The sequence below is a fragment of the Gastrolobium bilobum genome, unplaced genomic scaffold, assembly GCF_033153095.1.
Source record: "Gastrolobium bilobum isolate Gb01-03AN ecotype WA unplaced genomic scaffold, APGP_CSIRO_Gbil_v1 utg16668, whole genome shotgun sequence".
NCBI classification, from domain to species: domain Eukaryota; kingdom Viridiplantae; phylum Streptophyta; class Magnoliopsida; order Fabales; family Fabaceae; genus Gastrolobium; species Gastrolobium bilobum.
The window spans coordinates 213,224-236,693 of NW_026898163.1; the positions used below are offsets into that span (position 1 = coordinate 213,224).

Consider the following 23,470-nt stretch of genomic DNA (forward strand, 5'->3'; position numbering starts at 1 on the left):
TACAATGCATCATTTTCAATTCAAAAATACACATATCAATCACACAAAAAACAAAATACAATTAAGCAATTAAAATTAAGAAAAATGAAATTGAAATGAAAACTGAAAATCTTAGGTAAGTTAGATTGAAATTTGAAAGTATAAAAGACATCGGTCAGAGCTAATTTAATATTTAAAAAGTGATATTAATTTTATTTTTTAATAATGACTTTATGGATAATTCCTTTTCTTTCCCCCATAATTAGAGAGAGCCTACTGAAAAAAAAATTACAAAGATACAAGAGTTCTATAGTTATAAAAAATAAATAAATCTCCATTAAACTAATTATTGAGAAGGAGACTAGTTAAAGAAGATAATATCTTTCTCTATGCCAAGATCTTGTTTCATATATCGATCGTTACATTTGTTGTCAGACATAATTTTAGATAATTTTAAATACATATAATTATAAATTTTGCTAGATAATATAAAAGTTAGTGTGAAGTTAAATATAAAAATAAATTTATATATCTATCTATCTATCTGGGTTATGCAATAACGCACTGATTCAATATCCCAAACGAATCGATGACTTCGGGTTTAATAACGTAGAGACTGATGCATTATCACGGTCTTTTTCTATCACTTTCAGCTGTTTTACTTCTATTTGATTGAATGCACTATAAACCAATACACGTGTTTAAAGGATTTTTCAATTTAGCAAGAAAAATGATCAACTAACTTTAATAAATACTATTGACTTCTGTGTTAAACAGCTCCAATTAGTATCCAGAAACATAATTTTAAATTTCAAAATAAAATTTAATAGCTGTGGGACCAATTAATTAGTCCAACCTTGAAGTCTTCGTATAAGATTATGCAAGGAACCAATCAACACATGTGTGAGAGCCTGAGAGGTAGCTAAAAAGCCAGCAAGATTATGTAGCTGAGCACAAATGCATACACAACAACATGAACTCGATCACAATCACGCAGTAAAGCTTTGCAAATTGATAAGAAAAACATCACAACTCAGGAGGTTGCACTTGCGTAAATGATCGGAAGCAATTATATCATGTTACACAACCATAAGAAATTAGGGACAACAACCAAACCAACATGTTTTTCAAATAAAGTATTTATATCACGTTTCACCAAAATCATGCTAAAATATCATGTTTTTTTTTGCTTTTAAAAGACATAAATTGTGTCCTTTTAACAATCTATAACTACGTATTAAGAATAGTATATAATTATAATATTAAAGTTATATTTTTTTTTCATTTTTCACTTTAGGAAAGAGAAAAAAATACAACTTTAAAATTATAACTATATGTACTACTCTTAGTACATAGTTATAATTTGCTTAAAAGACTTAATTTGTGTCTTTTAAAATGACAAATGATTTCCCATAATATAAACCAAAATTCTTTATTTCCATCCTAAAAATAATGCCAAAAACATTTGCATAAAAATCTAATTAAGCACATATTAGTTAATTTATATCCATATAGTTGCACTTAGCCAACTAATAAAGGGCAAATATCAAGCCATTCCTTGAAGTCACCAATTCACAGAAGCCAAAGTCCTATCAAGAATGCACCCTAAGTCCCTAATGAAATTACGAAAGCAGAGTCCTGTTAATAAACTCAAAGCTTCAATATTTTGTACAAAAAATCTCACAATTTCCTTGTATAAGTTCATCATCTAAATTCTTTCCTAGACATTTCTAACACTCCGTGTATACCCGGTTTGTTATTATATCATCGTGTTAAGCTGCGCTTAATTAAAATGCGGAAATAACTTTTTCTTTTCAATCATGACGTCATTAGCAGTTACCAAGTTGATTACTTAATCCTTTTTCAAAATAATGCATGTATGTAAATTGCAATAAAGCTAAATACACTGAATAACCTCAATATATAAATAATTGTGAGTATCTAAGTCACGGAACTACAACACGTAGTCTGGACCATAATCTTGATACAATTATACAACCCAATACTAAAATAAAACAGAGTCAATCAATGTGGCATGGACAGCCCCCATGCTCACCAAATAAGGCAACAAGCCCAACAAAGTCTCAACAATAACAACAAAAACATAAGGATAGAACATGTCAGCATCCAAACATAACAGTAATAACAGCAAGCATATCACATCAGCTCCGACCTCCTGCCACCCGAGGTCTCAACCCCCGAGTTACCTGAACCTGAAATATGTGCCCAAAACATGGGGTGAGATCTCTAAACAGAAATCTCAGTAAGACAAGGGGTCCTCAAGGATCTTCCACCCCAAGCTCACTTACATGTGCAATATAAGTTCTAAAAACTGTGAAACAATATAAGTTCCAAAATCAGTGCAATGCAGCAGAATAATCATGTCATGTGTGTCAACTATTCTACTGGCCAGAGAAATGCAGGATTTACATACGTTTATTACCTACAATCAGTGCAAGTCACTACTTGCACCCACCCATATAATCACCCTATGGTATGTCTCCTACATACACAAGCTTACCGTCTAGGTGGAACAACACATGCATATTATAAGCACTTGCACAAAATAGCTCAACAACATTTCAAAATCAATAGATGAAAACACATCATGCATATAAACCATTCCTCCATGGGGTATGGTGGAACCAACAATGGCTAAGCCGAGGACACGAAAGCTTACCTCGCAAGCTAACTATCCAACCAAGAGTCCAACCAAGTCCAAGGTCCACAAATAGCACTCTCACAGTTTGTTTATACCAACAATCATATCAACAATCATAATCTACAAGCATATGATATAAAGACAACGCTTTCCTTTTACATTTCATGTCTTTAGGCTTCTCACAAAGCCATAAGCCCTTAATCCCATTGATTCTGACTTAGATTAATTATTACAGAGGTTGACTTAACCAATTATGGGTCCACAAACCCATGATACAGTTCTGTCTGAACATAATTGTCACTGTCTCGAAATTCCCAGAATATCCGGATATTTGTCGGGGCCATATTCGGATATCAATATCCAGATATTTCCAACCCCATATCCGGATACCAATCTGGATATCAATATCCGGATATCATATCCGGATATTTCGCGACAGAATGCAGTTTCTGCATTTCACGAGATATCACTCCCAAGGTTACATTTTTAACACTTTAATACGTCCAAGCATGCATATTTAAGCCCCTTTAGCCCAGTTATCATGTTGGTTACTTGTTCATTTTATTAAACATGCCAAGGTTTCATTTTTAACTAAGGAGACTCATGATCAAGGTTGGGAAAGTTTACCAAGCTCTTAAAACAGAAGAAAGACAATGGCTTGGAGCTTCCAATGCCACTCCACAGTGCTGCCAACGAAGAGCCACGAAAATGAGCAATCAAAATGGCTCCTTGCTTCACAAAATGGTTTCTTGGAGTCACAAACACTAAGTAAAAGACTCCCACCACACAAACCCAAGAAGTCAGCATACCCACTCTCCCAAACAGAAGATATAACTCAACAAAAACAAGCCTTTCAAACCCCCAATGCTAACACACCCCAAGACATGGTGTTTTGTGAAGAAACAATGATCAAAGATGATCAATTTGGAGCTTCTATGGAGAAAGAGGTCAAGAAATGGTGAAGAAAAGACTCAGCAGCCCAAGAGGTCAGAAATCTCACGAATAAGGCACAAGGAATTAACCTAGGATAATGTGTTACCCCTTATATAGCCCACTTAAGTTATAATCGCATTGTATTAGCGCTAATAGTTACGCTTAGTATTTTAGTCCCAAACTTTGGATTCTGAACCTAACCATTTTTCTAAGATTTGATATATTTTTATTTTATTTTTCGCAGCACTTTTCCGGTACGCGCTTTTACGTAGCCAGTATCAGTTCTGGAACCAGTTCTCATTATTTTGACTCCAAATTTGTTATACAAGTCGTATATATTATTCTAGTAATATATACACACTTTTTCATAATTTTTTGGAATACTTCATCGGTACGCATTTATATCGTGAGGCAGAATCGGTATTTGTATTTTTCGTCAGAAAAACGACTTTTAACATTATTAATCACTTACCATAATTATTTAAGCATTCTCATAATTATTAGGGTCAATTATGAAATTATCTCATTAATCTCATAATTAATTTATTAAATTTCTAAATTAACGGTGCGAGTTGATAGCAACCCCGTAGTCACCAAGAAGGTGGCATAAGTACGGGTACGAGGTTTATATGAATAGACAGTTCGTCACTTTTTGCATTATTATTACATGATTTTCTTTAAAGAATTTAATACCCATTGCATAGAGTTGTTGAGAGAATTCAATAACTATGAACAAGCCACAAAATAAAATATGTTGGATGACAGAGCAAAATTGTTCAAATACATCCAAAGCAAGGTAGCTTCTTGTCTTAATACTTACATTTCAAGAGCCGGTTTTTGACTAAATGGATATCACACCTAGGAACTTATGTTCAATAATTGATTTTGTGTGTGCTTAAATTATAAAAATCCAATGTAGTTTTTTTTTTTCTTTTTCATGTTTACAACTCATGCATTTTCAGAGTAATATAATAATAAGTCAATGGTATGATTTTGTATAGTCTAAGGTATATTGCTAAGGCTTGATTATCAATGAGTTGTTCACAATGTATGCTTTTCTTATGTACATCATATATGACTGAAAACAATGAACTAAGAACGTTTCTCTGTTGCCTATCATATTGAATAAGGGAGAGATGATATTTATAACTTATTTTCCTTACAACATTTTACAATTACTTTTAGAGTTGTTAGATTAAAATCAAATCGACGATTTTTATTTATTGCTATTTTGTAATCATTGATTTGATTTTGATTCAACAACCATAAAAATGATTGTAAAAGAAAAAATGTATTAAATATAACTTCTCTCGTTGAATAAATAATGATAAAAAAATTCATTAAAGGAGATGGCTTGCACTACTGCCCAAAAAATTGAATTTCAAAATGTCATAGATCAGAATTAAGAAGCCGATTTTCCTCATCATTTACATTCTCTTGCTCTGTTGTTCTTTGAGCTAGCTCCACTGCTCTCTTAGATTGTTGCCCCCAATCTGTTTGAATCAGTGTGTACACCATCATAACAAAACAAGAAACCTGTGCTGCTAACATTCCAGACCATAAACCCACCAATTCATATTTGTATATGAAGGTAGCAAAAATAGAAACTGGCAACCCAATTAGGTAAAATGCACACAAATTTATTCTAGCACCTACATAAGGACGAGCAGTCCCTGATAAAATCCCACATGAAACTGTTTGAGTCCAATTGCTAATTTCACATAAACCCAAAATTGGAATAATAGTTGTGACCATATCAATAATTTGTGTCTCATCAGTGAAAATCTTTCCCAAGGTTTTCTTCTCAGACATCAACAAAGTGAAGGCTGAGATCCCAAGTGTAAATGCTATGAACAAACCAATTATGGCTGTAGTTTGGGCACGTGAGGGTTGTCCTGCACCTAATGAATGACCAATTCTTGTTGTCAAGGCAACACTTAGTGAAAATGGGAACACATACAAGAAACTAAGTGTTTGAATAAGGATCCCCATGGTGGCAACTGTGGTTTGTGGATTATTTAATAAACCACAAAGAAAGAGCATTATCTCATACCACCACCACTCCAAGCACACTGAAATGCAACTAGGCAATGCAAGACTTAGCAATGGTATCCACCCATGGAAGGCTGAGAGAATTGAAGCTCCTTGCCAAGGTTTTAGTGGTTTCTTTGAGAAAATAATATAAAGCAACAAACCTAAAATCATGTTTATTGAATTCAAACCAGTAGCTAATGCAATACCCTTTACCCCTAAATTCAAATATATAGCCAAGAAATAATTGATGGGAAGGTGTAATAGGGCTGCACAAGATGCGGCTATAGTTATTGGGGTGGTTAAGCCTTGGGTTCTTAAGAAAGTCCTCAATGGATGAAGATGAGCTTGAGCTAGCAACTCTGGAATAGAGAAGACCATGTAAACTTTAGCAACTTTGGTGACTTCAGGGTCTTGACCTAGCATTTGAAGGATGGGCTCCATATTTAGCCATAAAAGTGATATGGGTATGGTAACAACTAGGAGGAGACATACAGTTCTGAAAAAGGTTTGGTTGAGAACTGACCATCTCTTGGCTCCATATGCTTGGCAACAAATTGGATCCATTCCCATAGTGAGGCCTTTGAGGACTGAATTAGCAGTAATGTTTGCAAAACCAAGTGCAAGTGAGCCTCCAGCTAGTTCTGCTTTCCCTTGGCGACCCAAAAACAGCATGGAGATAGCAGAACGAGAGTACAACATTAGGCTAGTCAGTATTATGGGACATGAAATCTTTGCAAGAGATTGAAACTCTTCTTTAACCTGCATGCAGTTGCATTTCACATTTGTCAACAAATGCAGTGCAATATATTAAGGTTCATATTTTACTATCAAACAATAAAAGGTCAAATAGTTGCACAACACTTTCCGAATTTTTGAGGGTACGGGTGAGGATTAAGAAGTCTTATTCTTGTATTTTTGGAATGATACTATTTTCCATATTCAAATTTTGAACCAATGTGACTAGCTCCATTTTTTTTCCAAGTAGGGACGCATAATATGATGTATATATTATCATTACAAATCAACCTCCAATTCCTAGTTTCCTAGTTTAAAAGAGAAATCTCATATACTATTTATTTATGTGATTATTGTTTCTTATATTGTAAGAGATAATTTTATCTCCTATACACACATAAAAGTGTGTGGGGCCTATGTTTTCTTTTCTCTCTCTTCTGAACTAGAAAAATATCAACACGCTCTCATCTAAATAAGGTCCATATTACCCTCTCCCCCATTAGCCCATTGTTGGGTTCCACAAGCAATGGACTAAGTCACACCAACCATTGCAAGTCGATTAGACACACATTAGGTTCATGGATCCAACCAACGTGAGATTTCCATCACATTTGAATATCTCAACAATTTCTCCCTCAAGTAAGCAACCTCGTACTAGTATGCTCCTCCTCAACGGAGCCCAATCCGACTCCAATACCACTTCGAGGAGGGCTAATGGGAGCTCATGACTAGAGACCACAATCAATGAACTAAGTCACACCAATCATTGCAAGTGGATCCAACACCATATCTCAACCCAAAATCTTAAGATATTAAGTTCATGGATCCTTTCACTTAGTATATTACTAACTAATACGAGACTTCATCAACACCCTCTTTTCTATTTAGTGAATAAACAGTTTTAGGATGGAGATCCTCTTTCCTCATTCACATTGTCTGCTGAACCAAACTAACACCTCTAAAATTCATAACTAATATCAATAGTTTAACATTGCTTAACCACAATCTCGCTTCTTCAATTCTCCTTTTTTTTATCCCTGTTTTCCACTTCTAATAATGTTTAATGAAATCATCTTTGAGTTATCTGAATTTGCTTAGAATGATATTAAAACTCTTACAACAGACTAATCAACATTAAGATTGAATGAAAGCTGAGTAGTGTGTTCTCCTTTGAGCATATAATAAACCTTCAATAATCTAAAGTACCTCAGTGATAACCACCAAGCAATTTACAAAATTATGAGACAAATAATAATAATAGTAATAATAATAACTTAAATGTTCTTAAGCAGATATGTTAGGAGAACCATTCTCTTTGGAACCATAAGGTCGGAGGGGAGGAGGCGGAGAACCAAGAACTGAGCGTCGTTGTCCATTGGAATTACCTTGATGATTAGCATAATTGGTACAACAGACATTTTTATGACTCAATCAATACTCCAACAGTGTCCATTTCGAAGTTACTTTATCAATATTTTATAACTTTTATTTATAATTTTTCAATAAAATTGAGCTTATGATTATTTTTTATTAGATCAAGTGCATGATATAGCTAGCTTAGAAATATTTGGTTGTCCTTTTTTTCCCTTACATGGATTGCCTTCATTTTGTGTACAGCCAAAAATAAAGCCATTAGTCTTGAAGAATAAGGAATTTCCATTAAACCAACTTGAAAATATAAAACCACTGCAATGAAATAGGGTTGGTTTGCTTACTAAGCAAAAGAATCATTTCAACCAAAAATAATTAAATTTTACCATATTAATAATTTTATATTATATTTTTATAATATGTGTTTTCTCACAAGAATGTGTTATCACACAAGAGTTCAATTAACTTGAAAGATAGAGAGCGGTGAGGATACGGACCACTTAGTCACGAGGATCTGATATTATGCAAAAAAAATTATTTTAACCCAAAAATTTAAAATTTAAAGTGAATATCACAATAATAAATTTATATTATATTTATCTCACACACTATTTTAACCCAAAAAAAAGATGTTTGGCTAAGCTATCTTGAAAGGAGAAGACGGAGAGGAAACAGGACCAATATACTTGGAGAATAATTGACTGAGGGTAGCTAGCTAGGTTGGTATTGTGAACTGTTCAATTCATTCATGTTCTAAAGAAGAAAAGCTTAGTCAAGTTGTGAAAAAGAAAATCTACTGCCATAACTTTGTAGGTGCATAAAATATGCTAGTAACATATATTAATGTTGTAATAAGAAAAAGGAGAAAAAAAAATGAAAGTAAAAAACAGTGTGATAGTAATAATGTAAAGTTGCTGCCAGATCTCTCAGATATAGGCTCTAGTTTAGGACAAGCGAAAAACAGAAATTGCTGTAGTTGCATATGAGCATGTTATACAATTAGGCTATAAGACAAGGTTCTGCATCTTCTGCGTAGTTTTGTTAAAGAAATGAGGTTATAAGCTTTATAGACAGTTTTGAAAATCACGATCATATTTGTAAATTGATTATAACACCAAAAACAAGATATTCAAGGATTATGTGTCACGATATTATTAGCACCATGTACGACGAGTATCTTCAATTTTCCAGTCGAGACCGAATTTGATGCATGGTTATTATGAATGTCACTACACGCACGCGCACAATTTAATAATAAGAATAATAGCTATTAAAAGTACACTGCTGACTCAGCAATCACACGACAATGAAATGTGCCAGATATGGTGAAAAGATAGGAAAACAGATTCATGGGCATGTCTGCCATTTTTAATTTGAAAATGATACAAGAATTCAAGAGTGCCGTAGAATGACACATAGATTACGAATGTATTAAGTAAAGAAAGTGAACAATTCATGAATATGTTAGTTTTATTCATTGTTATGGGTTTTATTAATCTCATTTTACATAAGATAATTATTTTATGTTGTAGAGAGAAAATGGATGGGTCCCACTATTGTAAGAAAAAAGAAAAAAAAGAAAAAAGGTGGGGTGCAGAAATCGAAGTGAGAGAAAATGAGATAAAATGTCTATGTGAAATGAAAGTAATATTTCCCAATTATTATTGGTGTAAAGGAACCATGCCGTACGACTTAGCCACAAATATTATTATTTTCATTATAACCCTTTCATTATAAGTTATTAAGCAATGGCCATATATGTGCTTTAATTTTTTCCACAACTGGATTATTCTACTAATTAAGCAAGCAATTTATATCTGGATATAATAGTTGGATGACTTATTTAAAAAATGGGTTTAGTATTGATAATAACACATTCAGAAATGATGACAATATACTCTGTTGACACTTTTTTAACTATTATTTTTTAGGTACAGGATATTATATGCCTATCTTTTTCTTATACTTATTTTATTTATTTTCTTTAATACTATTATATTATAATTTCAAAATATGAAGAATTAATTAAAATTATGATTTAACGGTATTAAAAAAAGAGTAAAGTAAGTATAAAAAAATAGACATAATATCGTATGTCTATCTTTTGTTAGTAAGTAAAATCTTATACGAACTCACTAATAATGATGAGCTCAGATTATTTAATAGTAGAGTTAACATATGATAGTTTACCAAAAAATAAAAAATAAAAAATTAACATATGATTTTAATCAATAATAAAGAGAATATAAAAAAAATATTACTATCATTCATTAAAAAGTATCAGTATTGAGAATAACGGAGTGATGTGTGTTTAATATAAATGGATGTTATATTTACAAACTTTTTGTTTACAAATTCTTACAAATTATATTATGTTTGACCTGTCATATTTTAATCAAGAGTGTATGATCTGTCAGACTTAGTGTAATTTGTAAAAAAAGTTTGTAAACAGATCTTTCTCTTAATATATATACTAAAAATGAAATTAAATAAAGAAATGCTCAAAATACTCTTCACGAAAAAAGTTGAATTAATATATTGTAACTAATATTTCCTTATTTATGTCATTAATTGATAATATTTTCTTTTAATGTTACATAATTTATTTTATGAAATTTAAATATTTTGATCTACATCTAAATTTTAAAAATATTTTTAAATATATAAATTAAAAAAAATTAAATTATTTTCTCAATAGTAACCTTAATTAATAATTACTTTGATTTGTAACTTAGAGGGATTATGGCTCGAATAATTATTATTTTTTAAAAAGGCTAATTTTATAACATTTTTTAGATACTGGACTAAAACTGCGTCCTATTACTATAAAAAGCCAAAAGCCCGAAGCCCCAAACCAATAAAACAAATACTAACTCCTAAAAATTAAATATTGATAGTTTCTTATAATTTCCTTCCATACATTTAAGGACACGAGTTTATTCCTTAAATTCTATTGATTATGAGGTTTTCAAATATTTATACCTTCGACCTTTTAAACAAAAAGGAGCTAAAAAAACAGCAAGACATTGAAGAAACTCAGCAGTTTGCATAACCAAAACACATTCAGAGAGAGAGAGAGAGAGAGAGAGAGAGAGAGAGAGATAAGTTACAAACCTCAGAGACAGAAAGACTAGGAAGAAAGGCAGTGAAGAAACAATGTAGGCGTTGAAGAAGGCCTTGAATGAATGTGCCACAGCTGCAAGCTCTTTCCACACCTTCTATGGTTCTCATTCTGTCCTCATGGTAGTTTCCTTCTACCTTTGATACATGGTCAGCATTTATAGTTCCTCGAGATTCAGTACCAGTGCACATGTTTATCCTAAGGCTTTTGCAAACGGGATAGACAAAGAACCTTATAAAAAACAAAAGAAAGTACAAAACAAAATCAATTTCATAGATGGATATGTTGTCCACTTATTTAAAACCATAGGGAATGCAACAAAACAAAAGAAAAAACATCAATCCTTCCCATCCCCCAAGAGAGCAAAGGGAAAAAAGAATTAAAGATCTTGAAAGTGATGAAAAAAGGAAATAAAATCAACTTGGTTTTTGAATGATTGAATGCATAAAGTAAAGAAGAGTTTTCATTAGTCACTGAGATATTATAAATAAAAGCTTAACTAAAAAATAAATAAACAAAGAAACCGTGGTATCACAAGAAAGATGTGTACGTACGGATACTGAAGGATGTCTCGTTAAGCTTTGCAACTCTCCTTGGCAATGGCGCATATGAAGTGTAACTGTAAAAGAAGATGGGTACTATGCAGAGGCGTTTTGGGACTTGAAAACAGTTGAAGCACACAAAACTCTTTCCAACTTGATTAATCACATTCCCTAAACCATTGTGTTTACTTTATACTTGTACCTAATTTTGTAATTCCTTAAAATAATAGCCATTGCTACCCCCACTCTACTTTTATTGTTTGCTTCATCCATTTTTTTTTTCTTAATAACAATTTAGTGTTAATCCCGTGAAAAGAAATATACATGTAAAGTGATGAAAGAGAAAGACTTAACAAAATAAAATACGATTTCTTTTTCCGTTTCATTTAAAATTTATGTTCCATAGATAATTCTTAAACGTTTTAAATGACGACATGTCAATAAAGTTAAATAGAATATTCATAGAAATAATAATACTTGTACGTAAATATATTTTTTATATGTAAGTTTTACATTTTTGGTACAATGAAGGAGTCATCATAACGAGAACTTATGAACTTTAGTCACATTCTCTTCTACCTCAATTACTTGAACCCAACTCACACATAAACTATTTTTTAAAACAAAAGGCAACTCTTAAAATTTGTGCTTCAATTGAAAGTGATTGAAAAAAAGTTGAAAAACGACTGCAATATAAAACATGAGAAGTTTAAAAAAAGATGTATTTATGTGCTAGTCAGTCAGTTGAGTTTATGGTGGGGAAATATTTATTAATGGATTAAGTGATAATCTATCATGATAAGTAGGGTGACAATCTCAAATCATAATAATTAAATTTGACATCATGAGTTTATGAATTATTTTAGCTATATGGTCTTCACTTAGTGCATTTTTAGCAAATATGAGACTTTGCTTACGCTTGAATTTGTAAGGACCAAAGCAATTATACAATAATCGAAAGTAAAGAAAGAAGCCAGAGAGAAAAGCATGAAACACAGTTTACCCTATTTCAACCAAGTGTAAGGCTACATCCAGTAATATGTTTCACTATATTCTCCTCACCACATGCATTATAAGCACTTTATTAATTACAAGATAATGTAAATAAGCTCTAGCAATTGTTCATAGGCCCAAGCCTAAATTACTAAAAAAAAATTGTAAAGAAACTCGAGGCCTTAAAGCAGTAAAAGGCCTCTACAAGCAAAGGGACATGAGTGAACTAGATGTAATGTATCAGTCATACACAACAGAATTTTCAAGACTCTCTCCATCAAATGTAAGACCTAATATTATTATTCTCCACCCTAAGGGGGCGTTTGTAAGAAGAAATTTTTTTGATTCTCGGGAAACTGACGTTGGTAATCCCATTTATCCACGTTTGGTATAGGGATTCTGAAAATTTTTCCAGAAAAATCAGATTCCTGATATTCCAATTTGTGAAGAAAAATCCCACGTTAAAATACCACCAGGTGGGTGGTATTTTCGGATTCCCACCTGGTGGGAATATTTTTGAAACTTTTCTAGACAAAATTACCTTATCTTGTTGCAGCGGTTACGTTCACACCTGACGAAAACAAAGTGCTTCTCTTTTATGAATCTTCATTGTTAAAGGCATCACTAGGATGATGATCGCTCCAGAACTGAATCGCAGAGTCTCTTAACTCTTTGTCTCGTTCATTTCCGAACCTCGAGCTTTCAGAACACAGAACAATGTTGCTAATTAAGTTAATTAAATCTCTGAAATTCTGCAGAAGCAGAACCGATTTTCTCAATTTCAAAATTGAAATGATGGATAACTTTGCAGTAGTTGACTACAAAGTTGGAACAAAAAAATTAAGCAAAGTGAGAAAGATAAAAGTTGAAAAAAAATGTAGCGATGGTCGGAGCATCCGAACTCCAGGGTGCAGTTGAATTTTTCGACGAATCTGGCGCCAGCGACGAGGGGAAATTGAAAGGAGAAGCTTGCTTGTTAGTTTATAAGTGCAGCGGCGGGCGAAGAGAGGATAAAGAGCACAATGAGAAGGCGTTGGACTAAAGGCAACAAAGAAAGAAAATGCCACTAGTTAATTGTACTCCCAAAGGTTAATTATGTAAAATCAACCCACATTCCTATCAATCATTGACAATCAACCAATCATGGAATCAGGAAACTTGGGCCAATATTCCTGGAAATATTTTGGCCTACCAAATAGCTTTTTTAACATTCATGGGAAATTTATTTTTCTAGCATATTGTTGGGAATCATGATTCCCAGGAATAGAAATTTTCTCTTATACCAAATGCCCCATACATGGAAGCTTATTTTAAGAGTGTTTATTGGGCTACCAACTAAGAGTTACATCTTCACTCTACAACATGGGTTTGGCATGCAAGACAAAACCAAACACCAACCACTATCTCTAATACTAAATCTAGCGAAACATATGGTTAACCTGACTAAAGTATTAGCTCTGATATCATTGTCAGGCAATCAAGTGAACCTTTGGCTAGGAGACATTCATCAATGAGTTAAGCGACAATCCACCATAATAAGTAAACTCAACATCACATCTTAACCTAAAATTTTAAGACAATAAATTTATTGGTCCTTTCTCTTATATATTTCTTATTTAATCCTTTAATTGATGTCTATCTTGCCATAGTCTTTGATATGCCTCCAGCATATAATGTTTTAAAGGCTAAAAAGAACAAAGATTCAATCTAAATTGAGTGAAATAAACAGATAATTGTGATCAAGATTGCTAATCCACTCTCAAGTTATTCTCATTGAAAATCTTGTGTTTTGTAGGAAAATTACATTGAAAAGAGAGCAATTCATAAGAGCAAAATAAAGGAAGTTCTAGTTTAGTCGCGCTATCAGCGTTAAGATGGAGTTGAGAGCGCCAAAGGATCACAAGCCTTATGTTTCACTGCGCTTCTAGCGCGGTATTGGTGTTAGAAGCGCCAAAATATGATGAAGTCATTGTTTGTTCGCGCTAGTAGCACTTGACTGGTGCCAGAAGCACTAGTAACTCGAAAACAACCTCGCCAATAGCGCGATATTTGCGCTACCAGCACCAACACCACGTGACTGCATTTCATGAAGATATCCATACAAGACTCAACCTTTAACCCATTTTAACGTCCAAGCATACATTTTTAAGCCCCTTTAGGTCAGTGATCACTTTTGTTACTTGTTCATCTTATAAACATGCCAAGTGTTTATTTTTAACTAAGGAAACTCATGATCAAAGGTGATGAACTTACCCAAAGCTTCAAAACAGAAAAGAAGGGTGCTCTTGGAGCTCTCAAGTCAGCTCCAAGGTGCTGACTCCAAGGGTACTCGAAATGCAACTTCAAGATAGGTCCTTTCACACCAAAGGTAGCTTCTTGAAGCTCAAAATGTCATGACAATGGCCCCTCCAACAACACTCAAGAACACAGCCTCTCATTACCCTCCACACAGAACCAACACTAAAAAACGATGCAACTTCCCCACTCACAACGCTAGTTTACACTAATCCAATGTGTTTTGGTGAGGATTTCTTGAAGAAAAATGGCCACTTGGCTCATAAGATGAAAGAAAAAAGGGTGGCAATATAAGTTACCTGAACCTGAAATATGTGCCCCAAACGTGGGATGAGATCTCTAAACAGAAATCTCAGTAAGGCAAGTGGTCCTCAAGGATTTCTCCACCCCAAGCTCACTTACATGTGCAATATAAGTTCCAAAAACAGTAATATAATATAAGATCCAAAACTAGTGCAATGCAGCAGAATAATCATGTCATGTGTGTCATCTATTCCACTGGTCAGAGAAATGCAGGATTTACATACGTCTATTACCTACATTCAGTGCAAGTCAATACTTACACCCACCCACAAAATCACCCAATGGCATGTCTACTACATACACAGGCTTACCGTCTAGGTGGAACAACACATGCATATTATAAGCACTTGCACATAACAACTCAACAACATTTCCAAAATCAATACATGAAAACACATCATGCATATAAACCATCCCCCCATGGGGTATGGTGGAACCGACAATAGCTAAACCGAGGACACAAAAGCTTACCTCTAAGCAATCAATCCAATCCAAGGTCCATACCCGCTCAAAGTCCACACACAGCATAATCACAATCTGTTTGGACCAATAATCATATCAATATTCATACTCTACAAGCATATGACATAAAGACAACGCCTTCCTTTTACGTTTCATGTCTTTAGGCTTCTCACAAAGCCATAAGCCTTTAATCCCTTTGATTGTGACTTAGATTAATTATTACAGAAGTCCACATTAGCCAATCATGGGTCCACAAACCCAAAATATCATTATGTATGAACAGTACAGTTACTGTCTCGAAATTCCCAGAATATCCCGATATATGTCGAGGCCATATCTGGATATGCATATCCGGATATCCATATTCGGATATCACAAGGCCCATATCCAGATATCAATATCTAGATATCATATCCGGATATTTCGCGACAGAATGCAGTTTCTGCATTTCGTGAAGATATCCATACAAGACTCAACCTTTAACCCATTTTAACGTCCAAGCATGCATTTTTAAGCCCCTTTAGGTCAGTGATCACGTTGGTTACTTGTTCATCTTATAAACATGCCAAGGCTTTATTTTTAACTACGGAAACTCATGATCAAGGGTGATGAACTTACCCAAAGCTATAAAACAGAAAAGAAGGGTGCTCTTGGAGCTCTCAAGTCAGCTCCAAGGTGCTGACTCCAAGGGTACACGAAATGCAACTTCAAGATAGGTTGTTTCACACCAAAGGTAGCTTTTTGAAGCTCAAAATGCCATGACAATGGCCCATCCAACAACACTCAAGAACACAACCCCTCACTACCCTCCACACAAAACCAACACTCATGAAGACTGGGTGGAGGCGGTGAAGGTGGTGGTGGAGGGGACTGACCCTCATTGCGGCTAGCCCTCATCTCCTCCAACATGACCCTCATCATGGTCATGTTCGCCAGCCTGTTCGCCTCAAGAACATCTTCTGTGGCCTTCCGGTTCGCCTCGCGAACGTCGTCCATCATCGCCTGGTTGGCCAATCTAGCGGCCTCCTGATCGGCTAGTCTAGCCGCCTGCATCTCAGCTAATGCAGTCAGGACAGGATCAGGTTGATCCTCGTTCGTCTCTCGGTTTCTCCTAGGCATCACCATGACTCTGCACAAGTTACATAAAGAATGAGTTGATCAGGCCCACGCAATGTGGTCTCACATGCATCATCATAGCAAAACCCAACAGAGAAAACACACAAGACAAGACTCACAACAATACATCCTAAGTTATTGCAATACATACAGGCTTTTACCTAGAAAGTGCTCTGATACCATAAAATGTAACACCCCGTGTATACCTGATTTGTTATCATGTCATCGTATTAAGCAACGCTTAATTAAATATGTGAAATAACTTTTTCTTTTCAATTATGACGTCATAATATTACCAAGTTGATTACTAAATCCTTTTCATAAGACATCACCTGTATATAAATTGCAATAAAGCTAAATACACTGAATAACCTCAATATATATATATAAAAAGTGAGTATCTAAGTCACGGTACTACAACACGAAGTCCGGACCACAATTCTGATACATTAAGACAACTCAAAACTGAAATAAGATAAAGTCAATCAATGTGGCATGGACAACCCCCATGCTCACTAAATAAGGCAACAAAGCCCAACAGAGTCTCACATCAAATAACAGGATAATAAACATAAGCATGTCATCAACCAAGCACATCATCATAAACAACAGATATCTAACTCAGCTTCGACCTCCTGCCGCCCGTGGTCTCAACTCCTGAGTTACCTGAACTTGAAATATGTGCCCCAAACGTGGGGTGAGATCTCTAAACAGAAATCTCAGTAAGGCAAGGGGTCCTCAAGGATTTCTCCACTCCAAGCTCACTTACATGTGCAATATAAGTTCCAAAAACAGTAATATATAATATAAGTTCCAAAACTAGTGCAATGCAGCAGAATAATCATGTCCTGTGTGTCATCTATTCTACTTATTCTACTGGTCAGAGAAATGCAGGATTTATATACATCTATTACCTACATTCAGTGCAAGTCACTACTTACACCCACCCACAGAATCACCCTATGGCATGTCTACTACATACCCAGGCTTACCGTCTAGGTGGAACAACACATGCATATTATAAGCACTTGCACATAACAACTCAACAACATTTCCAAAATCAATACATGAAAACACATCATGCATATAAACCATCCCCCATGGGGTATGGTGGAACCAACAATGGCTAAACCGAGGACACGAAAACTTACATCTGAGCAATCAATCCAATCCAAGGTTCACACCCGCTCAAAGTCCACACACATCACAATCACAATATGTTTGGACCAATAATCATATCAATATTCATACTCTATAAGCATATGACATAAAGACAACGCCTTCCTTTTACGTTTCATGTCTTTAGGCTTCTCACAAAGCCATAAGCCTTTAATTCCTTTGATTCTGACGTAGATTAATTATTACAAAAGTCCACATTAGCCAATCATGGGTCCACAAGCCCAAAATATCATTATGTATGAACAATACAGTTACTGTAACACCTCGTGTATACTCGGTTTGTTAAAATATCATCGTATTAAGCTGCGCTTAATTAAAAATGCGGAATATCTTTTTCTTTTCAATTATGATGTCATTATACTTAGCCAAGTTAATTACTTAATCAATTTCATAAAATATTGCCTGTATGTAAATTGCAAATAGACATCTAACTGAAATACCTCATAATATAGATAAAGTGAGTATCTAAAATCACAGATCTACAACACGTAGTCCGGACAATATCCTGATACATTAATACAACTTCAAATAAAACAAGACATAATCAAGTCTAAGTGGCATGGACAATCCCCATGCTCACCAAATCAACATCATAACAAACAGAGTCTCAACAGAGAAATCCATAAACTGAAGCTAAATGCATAAGACAGTAAATATGATCCAACATCCAATCATAACAGCATATCAGCATAAACATGTAACATCTATTAGCTAAGCTCTGGCCTCCTGCCATTAGAGGTCTCAACCCCCGCATTACTTGAACCTGAAATAAGCATTCCCCAAACGTGGGGTGAGATCTCTAAACCATAAATCTCAGTAAGACAAGGGGTCCTCAAGGATCTTCCACCCCAAGCTCACTTACATGTGCAATATAAGTTCAAAAGCAGTAATTTAATATAATTTCCAAAACTATGCAGTGCAACAAATATTCATGCCATGTGTGTTTAAACTATTCTACTGGCCAGAGAAATGCAGGAATACGTCTATCACCCACATGTAGTACAAGGAACACCGCTTGCACCTCACCCACAGCCTCACCATATTGTATGTACTACATACTCAGGCTTACCGTATAGGTGGAACACCACATGCATATCATAAAGGCACTAGCATATAACAGCTCAACAGCATTTCCAAAACACCAAAAGCATGTAATACAACATGCATATAACCATACCCCCATGGGACATGGTGGAACCACAACATGGCTAAACTGAGGACACGAAAGCTTACCTTGCAAGCTCACTATCCAATGCCAAGAGTCCACACAGCTCAAGTCAAACACACAGCAGATCACAATCTGATTAGGACCAGCAAGCATATCAACACTCATAACTCATAAGCATAAACATAAAGACTACGTTTTCCTCTTATGATTTATGTCTTAAGGCTTCACACAAAGCCATAAGCCCTTAACCACTTGATTCTGACTTAGTTCAGTTAAAACAGAAGTTTAACTTCATCAATCTAGGGTCCAAAAACCCCCAATAGCCTATTGTATGAACAATGCAGCTACTGTTCTTCGAAATTCCAGAATATTCGGATATATGTCGGGGGCATATCCATATATCAATATCCGGATATCTAGATCCCCATATCCGGATATCAATATCCGGATATCATATCCAGATATCCCATATCCGGATATCATATCCGTATATTTCGCGACAGAATGCAGTTTCTGCATTTCGCGAAGTATCACTTCCAAGGTTCCATTTTTAAGCCATTCCAACGTCCAAGCATGCATCTTAATACATTTTTAGGTTCATGTTAAGGTTAGTTACTTGTTTAACCCATTAACATACCAAGACTTCATCTTTAGAGCACAAAAACACAAGATCAAGGTTGAGTCACTTACCCAAAGCTTAAAACTGAACCAAAGGTTGCTCTTGGAGCTCACAACCAGCTGCTCAAGGTTCTGACTTGGATAGAAAACGAAAATACCAAGCAAGGCTTGGCTCTTTCTCCCCAAAGGTTGCTTCTTGAAGCCACATAACCAAAGAACAAGGCTCTAAACCCCACAACCAGAGAAGACAGCCCACGAAACACCCAAGAGTAGCTCACCAACTCAGAAACCAAACGTCTCACCCAACCCAACACAACAACAAGATGATTTCAAGGAAGAATCAAGAGAAAAGATGATTATTTGGTGGTTTCTCATGAAGAAATGGTGAAGACAAGTCAAGAAAGCACCATGTCAGCAATGGGAGGCACAAGGGTCATGTAGGAAGGCTGAGTATCAGCTTAGGGTTTAGTGTCCTTAGTATTTATAGGCGGTTTTACACTTAAACACATAGTATTAACTTTAATTGCTACGTTTAGCATTTTAATCCCAAACTTTGGATTCTTAACCTACTCAATTTTACAAGAATTATCATATTTTTATTTTATTTTTCGGAGCACCTTTCCGGTACGCGCTTTTCATAGCCAGTATCAGTTTCTGGCACCAGTTCTCATTATTTTAACTTGAAACTCGTTTTACAAGTCCTATATAATATTCTAGGAATATTCATGCACTTATTATAATTTTCCGAGATACTTTTTTGGTACGCATTTATACCGACTAGCAGAACCGGTATCTGCAATTTTCTTTCGAAAAGCGACTTTCAGCATTCTTAATCACTTACTATATTTATATAAGCCTCATAATAATTATTAGGGTCAATTATAGAATTATTTCCTAATTCTCATATATAATTAATTAATTTCCTTAATTAACGGTGCGGGTTCTTACAGTTACTGTCTCGAAATTCTCAGAATATCCGGATATATGTCGGGGCCATATCCGGATATGAATATCCGGATACTATATCCAGATATCATTTCCGGATATCCATATCCGGATATAACAAGGCCCATATCCGGATATCAATATTCGGATAACATATCCGGATATTTCGCGACAGAATGCAGTTTCTGCATTTCGCAAAGATATCCATACAAGATTCAACCTTTAACCCATTTTAACGTCCAAGGATGCATTTTTAAGCCCTTTTAGGTCAGTGATCACGTTGGTTACTTGTTCATCTTATAAAACATGCCAAGGCTTTATTTTTAACTAAGGAAACTCATGATCAAGGGTGATGAACTTATCCAAAGCATCAAAACAGAAAATAAGGGTGCTCTTGGAGCTCTCAAGTCTGCTCCAAGGTGCTGACTCCTCCAAGGTACACGAAATGCAACTTCAAGATAGGTCATTTCACACCAAAGGTAGCTTCTTGAAGCTCAAAATGCCATGACAATGGCCCTCCAACAACACTCAAGAACACAGCTCTTCACTACCCTCCACACAGAACCAACACTCAGAAATGATGCACCTTCCCCACTCACAACGCTAGTTCACACTAATCCAATGTGTTTTGGTGAGGATTTCTTGAAGAAAAATGCCACTTGGCTCATAAGATAAAAGAAAAGAGGTGGCAAGCATGGGAGGCTCAAGGTTCAGAAGAGAGGCACGTAGAGTGTGAGATTTCTGACCTAGAAATATGTGCCAAGGCCTTATATAAGCCACTTAAGTTTTAATCGCACTGTATTAGCGCTAATAGCTACGCTTAGCATTTTAATCCCAAATTTAGGATTCTGAACCTAGTCATTTTCCTAGGATTTTTCATATTTTTATTTTATTTTTCGCAGTACTTTTCTGGTACGCGCTTTTACGAAGCCGCTATCAGTTCTGACACAAATTCTCATTATTTTGACCTGAAACTTGTTATGCTAGTCCTATATATTATTATAGTAACATATACATACTTTTTATAATTTTTCGGGATACTTCATCGGTACGCATTTATACCGTGAGCAGAACCGGTATCTGCACTCTTCGTCAGAAAAGCAACTTTCAACATTATTAATCACTTACCATAATTATTTAAGCTTTCTTATAATTATTAAGGTCAATTATGGAATTATCTCATTAATTTCCTAATTAATTAATTAAATTCCTAATTTAACGGTGCAGGTTTTTACATAATTTAAATAAAACAGATTTAAAATTTGGATTTAAAAATTAGAATTAAAAAGCAATCAACCTAAGGAATCAGGATTCATTAATTTATTTAGTCATTGAATTAAAATATAATTATCAATTTGTGATTAATCCCAATTAAATTCGGAATCCTCAAATTCAATTGGAAACCCTCTCTAGACTATCGCCAAGCGTTTGGTTGAATACAGTATCTCAACTATGCGATCTTATCAACTTATGTTCATAGGGTAAATTAATCTGACCATTAAATCTAATGATCAATTTTCCCTTATAGAATGCAATCGCATTATTCAGTTTGAATATCTACAAACGCATGATATTCAACCTGAATTGGGGAAAAAAATGAAATTGATTTAAAATGTTAAAAACAAATCCTCTGAAATAAACTAGCGAACCTTTAACCTTAGATTGATTAAAGGTGTTTAGCCTAGCATCGCAAGGTGAAACATCATTCAGAATAAAATAAAATAGAAGAAGAAGAAGATGAAAAGAAAGAGTGCAGAATTTTGATAAAGAAAACTAAAAACAATTGTTCAATTCCAAAATCTGACTCCAAAGGGTTTCCTAACGTTTCCCTTAAATAACCCACATTCAGAACGGGTTAGGGTTTCACCTCTTCGGCCCATACATAAAATAAAACTTAATAAAATAAAATAAAACATTAAAACATGGCCTTGGGTCCTAAACACATTGTGTTCTAATCTGATTTACAAGTCCAAACGTTAAAATAAAATTCCAGCAAAAACATGTTATCTTGGGCTCAGGTTTCGACCATCTTCTCGTCCGAATTGGGCTTTAGTAGCTGAAATAGAGATTGTAACCCTTTCTGTTAGATGCAAAACGCAACAAGAACAGAGTCAATCAGACATTTGTAGAGTGAAATATGGTCAAAATAAGAAAGTAGTGTAAATCTGGAAAATTATGACGAAAATCAATTAAACCCAATTAAAATCTAGAATTTTGATTTGACCCAAAAGACCTTTATTTAATTCAAATAAATCCTAAAAATACCAACCAAGAGTAATAAAAAAGTGTAACAAATTATGTGTTATCAAATTTCCACACCCTTATCTTTTTGCACTCCTGGGCAAAAACTAAAATAGAAAGCAAAGACTAAGACCCTCCAATCCCTTCTAACAATTACCAAGCATACAGAAAAAATACAAAAATCACATATCTTTAATTAGGACAGAAATTCCCTAATATCAAATCATAAGACCTGCTTATTTTAACTGTACACGCCAATTACAGAAAATGTTTCCTTACAAGATGCTCTCAATATTTTTCTCTCAAGGGTATTAGGTAATCAGTGTATCACTCAAATCTACTCAAGAAAATCATTCTACCATAGGCTTGCTCAAATTCTACTTCTCCACTGCTACCAACATATGCATGCACAAATCAAGAGGACTTTATGTAGGGTTGTAATGGGGCTGAGGTGAAGGTAAGGATTAAATATGGAAAAGAAGGTTAAGCACCCAAAAATCTACTAGAGAAAAACTTAAGAACTACACTAAGAAAATAAAACAAAGATAATGAAAAGATAGAAATAAACACATTTTTTTTTGATTTTTTTGATTCTTTTGATTTTTTGTTGACAGTAAAATCACATAGCAGAAAAGAATCAGATGATCACCCCCCACACTTAAACTTTTGCACGTCTCAGGCAAATCTCCACACTTAAACACAACATCACAGTGAAAACCAATGCTCAGTAAATCTCCAGGTGTGGAATTAGTTGCTTTTTCACTTAGTCTAGT

At 34.6% G+C, this 23,470-nt stretch overlaps 1 protein-coding gene across 1 annotated transcript; it reads right to left on the reverse strand.

Annotated features, from left to right (window-relative positions):
- Window positions 1-4,963: 4,963 nt before the first annotated feature.
- LOC133313388 (protein DETOXIFICATION 53-like) lies at window positions 4,964-11,026 on the reverse strand. The gene is made up of 2 exons (XM_061514749.1): window positions 10,829-11,026; window positions 4,964-6,367 (listed from the first exon to the last, which is right to left on the reverse strand). Exons 1-2 carry the CDS (start codon window positions 11,024-11,026, stop codon window positions 4,964-4,966), a joined length of 1,602 nt encoding a protein of 533 aa, XP_061370733.1.
- Between the last annotated feature and the right edge of the window lie 12,444 nt (window positions 11,027-23,470).

Excerpts from the sequence above, each read along its gene's own strand:
- LOC133313388 (XM_061514749.1), bottom strand. The coding sequence starts at position 11,026 with ATGTGCACTGGTACTGAATCTCGAGGAACTATAAATGCTGACCATGTA. Across the intron at positions 6,368-10,828 it reads CTAGTCTTTCTGTCTCTGAG|GTTAAAGAAGAGTTTCAATC; the intron begins GTTTGTAACTTA and ends AACTGCATGCAG.